Source organism: Impatiens glandulifera, chromosome 2 (assembly GCF_907164915.1).
Source record: "Impatiens glandulifera chromosome 2, dImpGla2.1, whole genome shotgun sequence".
Taxonomy (NCBI): domain Eukaryota; kingdom Viridiplantae; phylum Streptophyta; class Magnoliopsida; order Ericales; family Balsaminaceae; genus Impatiens; species Impatiens glandulifera.
Window position 1 is genome coordinate 21,729,623 of NC_061863.1, and position 7,118 is coordinate 21,736,740.

At 28.7% G+C, this 7,118-nt stretch overlaps 1 protein-coding gene across 1 annotated transcript; it reads left to right on the forward strand.

Annotated features, from left to right (window-relative positions):
* The first annotated feature begins 1,612 nt into the window (after window positions 1–1,612).
* LOC124926724 lies at window positions 1,613–5,816 on the forward strand. The gene is made up of 16 exons (XM_047467005.1): window positions 1,613–1,669; window positions 1,751–1,982; window positions 2,098–2,225; window positions 2,306–2,438; window positions 2,782–2,938; window positions 3,015–3,093; window positions 3,220–3,260; window positions 3,374–3,490; window positions 3,765–3,845; window positions 4,230–4,292; window positions 4,383–4,434; window positions 4,633–4,707; window positions 5,118–5,165; window positions 5,235–5,270; window positions 5,353–5,427; window positions 5,522–5,816. Exons 2-16 carry the CDS (start codon window positions 1,817–1,819, stop codon window positions 5,594–5,596), a joined length of 1,326 nt encoding a protein of 441 aa, XP_047322961.1. The 5' UTR covers window positions 1,613–1,669; window positions 1,751–1,816; the 3' UTR covers window positions 5,597–5,816.
* Window positions 5,817–7,118: the final 1,302 nt, after the last annotated feature.

Below are 7,118 nucleotides of genomic sequence, written 5' to 3' on the forward strand. Positions count from 1 at the left end.
GGTTCACTCTAGTTATAACCAAACTAGATTCACTAATCAATTGCATCAATATCAATACGTTTTTTCGATTTCTTCTTTCTTACTTTAAGAAACTTTATCAAGAGATTATCAATGTCTTCTTCCGAACTTGAAGAATCTTCATTAATTTCGTTTTCATCCATTGATTGCATCTTTGTTTTTACTTCTTTATTTGCAAGAAATTTCTTTGAAATAGGATTCTTTGATGGAACTTGAATAATATTCATCTTACTTTGATACCATATTAAAACTCAAGATCAATATCAAGAAACCAATCTTTAATAAAATGAAAAAAAAATGATAAAGAAGGGATAACTCTCAAAATGGGGTTATGCTGGTATTTATTTAAATGATGATATTAGATATTGTTTAAGTCTTTACAGTTTCTCAATTATTTAAACTTTAGACTATGATAAAAATAGTTATCTACTTTTACAAATTCAATTAATAATGAGCATACCCATATAAAATTTAAATTATCCAAATATTATAAAAACATAATTTCACACCACTCCCATGGAAGGGAGTTGGTCTTTGCGAACACAAGAGTAGTAACTCCTCCAATGTTCGACATAAACATTGAAGTTGGTTGTCTTCGTCTAATGGGCGTTCTAGTCCAAAAAATAACCCGGATGCAACACAATGGTTGTCGATGTAATTTTAGAGCCGGAAAACCGAATCATTGAAAAGATGACCAAAATTTTACAAATTAGTTCAAAACTATTCGTATTTTACAAATTGAAAGATGATTATGTTCTTGAATAACAATGGTTCAAGAGAAAAAAACTGATTAAAGATAAATAAAGACAAGTTCTTATAGATAGTTAACTATTGTTTTCAATTATAATTCACTTGTTATGATTCGGTAAGAAAATGAATTGGTAGTGGATGTAGTCAACAACTTCAATGGTTTAATTTACCTCTTTCATGCTATAGTAGATTTTGTTTCATGAGTTGTTAATTTGATGCTATATGTAAATCTCATCATATCTCTAATAAAAACATAAATACCACCTAAGTAGAAAAAGCGGTTTAAACAGTTAAGAAGATTCATAATGATCAAAAATGTAATTTGATAAATAATATAAAAAAAACACAACAAAGCAATAAAGAATAATAGAATCTCCCACTAAATTAGGTGTCTAAACTAATAAAATAAAGAATATCATATTCAATTCCATTTCAACTGTTTTAAGAATCTAATCTTATAAATTAATCTTCAACTATAGTTGGCATTGAGACATATTCAATTACTCTCTATTTATTTGTTACTCAAGAGTTTATAATACATTTATACTGGTTGAGTCTTAAAATGTATAACTTACAACTAAAACTTATATTTCAATATTTTGTCAGTTTTTTTCAAATTTATATGAAATCAATTAAATTATTAATTTCTTTAAGAAATAAATATTATTTAATATTCTTTTTGGAATTGTTGAAGATTAGTTTGATGGGTTTTCTTATTAATTTTTGTTTGATAAATTAAAATATTTTTATTAAATTCTAAATATAAAAGTGTTTTAATAAATAAAAATTAAAAAAAAATTTATTTTTATAAAACAAGATTTATTTATGTTTTTCATAAAATCACCCCACCCAAAAAAGAAGAAAAAAACCAAGATCATCATCTCCTGTTCTCTCTCAAGAAGTAAGTTCTTGTTGACTCAATAAATAAACACAAAGATCTTTTCTTTTGTATTCTTCTATTGACTTCTCTCTTTAAACGTAGCGTTAGGAACGACGATTGGCGGATCCATTCATCGATATTGCCTTCACTTCACGGTTGTGATCGTCAATGGCTTCTACTGAAGGTCTTGTTCCAATAACCAGGGCGTTTTTGGCTTCTTACTATGACAAGTATCCTTTTTCCCTTCTACCCAATAAAGTCTCTCGTCTTACATCTGAACTTCGCTCTTTAGCTGATGATTTATGCTTGCAAGAATTTTTGCCTCTTGATGAAGGTGTTTCTTTTCTTTTCTTTTCTTTTCTGTTTGTCGGTGATCCTAGTTTGTCTTTCTTTATTTCCACTCTAACCATTTTCGTGTAATCTTGTTTTCTTTACGAATTGTATTATAGAGGAAAGTTTGTTGGCAATTGAAGCTAAAGTGCAGGCTCCACGTAAGACTGATGAAAACTTTTGGAAGAACAGAGAGCAAATTGAAGAAATTATATTCTTGTTAGAAAAATCTAATTGGCCTGATCTGGTGAGGATTTTTGAATTTTTTTGATTTCATGTTTGCTCTGTTTTTCTTGGTTTATGCATTTGAGATTTTGTATGTGGCAGGTTAGAAAGCAAGGTAGTGCAGAAGAAGTTGAGTTTGCTGGTCTGTTTGGAAGATGGAAAGAAAAGTTTCAGAAGACTTTAAACACATTGCAGTTCTTCCAATCTCGAAATTCTGAATCTGTATTCAATACTGGTTAGTCCATAATCTTGGGATATTCATGGGTTTTTCTTTAGTTTTGAAGAATTGAAAGGATGAAACTTATTTAATTGATACATTTATTCGCGAAAACCCATCAAAAACCAATTGTCATAAGTTTTCCAAATACTACTCAAATAACATCCAAAAATAAAATACTATCTATAGGATTTTCATCAGACTGAACTAAGATGGTTAGCTTTTAAGATTGAAGTTATTTTGGCCAAATATAGTTGAAAATGTAATTTGAACTAATCTGGGTCTTATTTTCATCATATACTTAACGATTAATGCATATGGATTTACATATTTTACTGGAAATATTTGAATGAATTTGCAGTTATGACCTACATGCCCCAGGATTTTCGAGGTACTTTGATTAAACAGCAGAGAGAGCGGTCTGAGAGGAATAAGCAAGGTGAAGTTGATGCCTTGGTTAATTCTGGTGGTAGTATTCGCGAACGTTATGCATTGCTTTGGAAACAACAAATGGAGAGGTAATGCATATTAGATTTTCTTTGTCCTTTGTCAATAGACTATGGAATATTCATGTTTATAAATGTGATTTTATAGGAGGCAACAATTAGCTCAACTTGGTTCTGCCACTGGTGTCTATAAAACCCTTGTGAAGTATCTAGTTGGAGTGCCACAGGTAATTGGTTATTTACTTTGTAAGTGAATTTGTCTTTCATTTGTTAAATTCAGTGCCTGGGCTTTCAAAAAAAATATTTGTATATGAATGATGTGAGTTTAAAGCATGTTATTTTCCCCGGTGCAGGTGTTACTTGACTTTATTCGACAAATAAACGATGATGAAGGGTATCTTCTTTAGTACTTTTGGAATAAAGTGTATTTATACCATTTTTTAAGCTACAAAAGTTTGTACTTCTTATAGTGCATATCGTTGTATATTCTCCAAAATTTTCTATTAGGCCTATGGAAGAGCAGAGGCAGCGTTATGGACCTCCTCTTTACAGCCTTACAAAGATGGTGATCAATATTCGATTTCTTCTTGCTCTGTCATGGCGTCGATTTGAAGCTAGAAAATTGTGAGACATCTTTCAATAATTATATTAAGCTCCAAGTAGAGTTTATTGGGATCTTGTCATCAATCTCATCAACTAGAATACCTTTTTCTTAAACCTTTTTATAAAATATACAACTACCTAAAATTGTCTTTTCCCCTACATTTGAAAGGGCATATTGGACAATACCGATTATCTCATATCCCTTATCAAAAAGAGTTTTTTTTAATTCATGAAACAAGCTCTTGATCATTCTCCATGTTTTTGTTAATCTTTTTGGATTTGACATCTTATGCAGACAGAGACAGCAAATAACTGTTCTGGAAGAAGCAATTGAAGTGTATACCACTGAGTTTGAAAGATTTGTAGAATTTCTTGGGTAATTTATCTGCTTCCATTTCTTAGAGTGTTATCCATGTAATGCATCAAATAATTTAAAATATGTCATTATTCTTTGACTTGTAGAATTATAACATATTAATTGAATTTTAAGTTTTTCTTATTTCCTACAATGCAAATTTGTGGTTTGCAAGAAAATGGTAGTGGAAGTTCAGTTCAATCTTATTTAGTTCCATTAGGGCATTACCATCTGTTCTTGGCTGGATCTATTAATCTTTTCTATGGTACATTTCTTAAGTTTGTTCTCAAAAAGCCTTTTAGGAAAACAAGAACAAATGAGTTCTGCTTTTCTTATCCAAATACAATTTTCTTTTGCTAGAAAATCTTTTATTTTTGTCAATTTTGAGCTCTATTATTATTGCAGTGAGGTCTTTGCCAATTCCCCATTCTTTATAACAGCAGAATCTGCTGGAGCAATGGGAGGAGAGTAAGTTTTTCCCTCATGCAACTGCGATACTAGTTTATGGTTTCTGCTAGAAATATATTTCTTGTAATGTTTTTGATTGGTCTGTTTCAGGAAGAACACTGAATATAAAGAAATAAGTGTTGCAGCAAGAAGAACATATGAGGTCTGATTTATTTTTTGTTAGGTTTATAACTTTATATTAAGATCATTAGAACTCGTTTTGTGTTCCTTATTTGAGAATATGCAACAATCTCCATCTTATTTACCTACTACTACCGATACAAAAACAAAATAAAGTTTTATAAATGATGCTATTTAATGATTTATACATTTGATAAATGCTTATTCTTTTTCTCTTCAGGTTTCTTTGATGGTGGAAACTGTAAAGTCTTACATTACTTGGGATTTCTCTTTGGTACCGGGAAAAATCAACTTAGTATGTCCTTCTTCCATGTTAAGTTCATTTGTTTTCTAATTGATGCTTGGTTAGTGTGTTATAGCTTGAAATATGGCTTATTACAGAGTCCAGTCATAAGATCCCATATTCATAGATGATTTTCACATTTTCTACTGTCTTATGTGTGAATTTCGTGATAGTTAAAATTGAAAGTGGGTTTTTTCGTTTGGTATAAGATTGTTTTCGTGTGCAGTATGATTTTTGCTTCATTTGATATAAAGATTATTTATACACCATGAACCAGAATATATTATGGTTTTTGGCTTCAATTGGTATAAAAGTTATTTTCGGGATAATAATACAGTTTATTTCCAGATCATTGTTATTTTTTGACAAACAAAACAAATGTAGGTTTTTTAGAAGAGTATGAATTTTGTTGTGGTGAACAGGATATAGGATTCAGCTTGGAGTACATAGATTCTTCAGGACAGAAGATGGTGAGTTCAGCTTCATTCATAAACAAGGAATTAAATTTACCATGAGAATGATTATGATTTTTGCCACAGGTGATCTTGCCATATAAACGCTGCGAATCCGACAAGGTCAGTAAAATATTTTTTGATTTTACAAATTCTTAGATGTCGGGTCATGTGCGATATAACTTGTTTTTGTTAATTATGATAGGGAAAATTCTGCACATGTATGGCTGGAAACTATAAACTCGTATGGGACAACTCTTACTCAACTTTCTTTAAAAAGGTTAATAACTCATCTTTGTTCGATCTTTTTCTAAGTTTTAACTTAGTTTGTAGATAACAGTTTCAATTAGGATGCTTGTTTTTATCTGGTACAGGTTTTACGCGTCAAAGTGGACTGTATACTCCCAGTTTCGGATTCGGTTTCTTCAGAAGCAACAGAATCACTATAGTGGTTATATATATTTACTATTAAGATGTCTAATTGATTTCTCAGATTCAAAGTGGAATTAAATGATGTATTATAAATCTATATGCATTCTAAAATGTGATGTTTTCTCCTATTCTTTGTTCATTTTGTTTTTAGCTTTTAGTTTGGACTTGTAGTGGGTGCTCAGATTTTTTTCTAATGAATTTGTGTTTGAATGTACTTATTAATAGGATAATGATATTTTTTAAATGTTCAAATTAGAGTTAAATGGCTTATTGTATAAATAGTTTTATTTATTTGGTATTAGATTGTATTTAATCTTGTGATAACCCACCCACCTTGTCTAGCTTGAGAGCCTTGAAGACATTGAGCTAATTATATTATAGACAAGACCATGTAAAGAATATCATTATTTGGTATACCATTTTTTACAACGTTTTGTTTTGTTAAATATTTTATTAAAGTTTCAATATAATTAAAAATTAACTAATTATCACTCAATTTAAATATTAAAATGCTTTAAATTTTTAAAAAAAATATCATTATATATTAATATCATTTAAATTTTTTATCAAAAAATATTAACTTTTTCAAAATTAACATTAATCAATATTTTTTAAATAATTCAAGATTTATTCAAATAAATCTCAATCAAACCAATAAAAGGTTAATTATTTAATTGAAATAAGAAGTTACATATGAAATATTAATTTTAAAAATATATATATAAAATAACATTAAAAAATCAAAATAACTAACTTAGTATATAAATGTTAAATAATATAAGAAATGTATAAAATTAAAATTTTATTTGAGAAGATCCAGTAGTATTAAAAAATTTTAAGGTAACAAACCAATCATAACGGTATTAGAAAGAATCTTATGACAAGTAGTGAAATTTGTTTTTCCTAATGGAAGTAATACCGAAAAATGTTTTATCAATTAATAACTAATTATTTATCTATATGGTCAAAATAATAAGAAACTAGTAAAAATCAAAAGAATATATCTATAAAAAAACAATTTCATATTTGACAATTTAATCTCCTCATTACTAAGAAGGGAATGTACACGGACTAAAAAACATCATAAAGACAATTGGCGAGTAGAGTAACAAACGACTCATAAAAAAATTGTAAGTATTATTCAGACTATTAAAAATTGGGAAAAAAAATCAAATTCGACTAAATAAGATATCGGGATAGAATAAAATATAATACCAAATCAAATTGGTGAAAAAAATAAGAGTCTCTAAATACTAAAGAAGCTATGAGAGGGACAGAAACAAAATGATTTTTATTTCTTGAAAGTATTCTAGAGAGAGAAATAAAGAAAATATGGATATTATATTATTTATATCCAAGTAGAGGTACGGTGATTCAAATGAGTTTTGATTTGAGTCCGATTCTAGTCTCGCGATGCAATAAAAAGAATCTTAGCTATTTATATTTGGGTTTCAAACTTATTTATGTGATCTTTAAATATAAGAAAAAAAATTACTTAGACATATGTACTTGTACAACTAGCTAGCTCACTTAGACGTA

Coding starts and splice junctions, on each gene's coding strand:
- LOC124926724 (XM_047467005.1), top strand. CDS start 1,817: ATGGCTTCTACTGAAGGTCTTGTTCCAATAACCAGGGCGTTTTTGGCT. Junction 3,094..3,219: donor ATCTAGTTGGAGTGCCACAG/GTAATTGGTTAT, acceptor TCCCCGGTGCAG/GTGTTACTTGACTTTATTCG. Junction 4,708..5,117: donor TACCGGGAAAAATCAACTTA/GTATGTCCTTCT, acceptor TGTGGTGAACAG/GATATAGGATTCAGCTTGGA.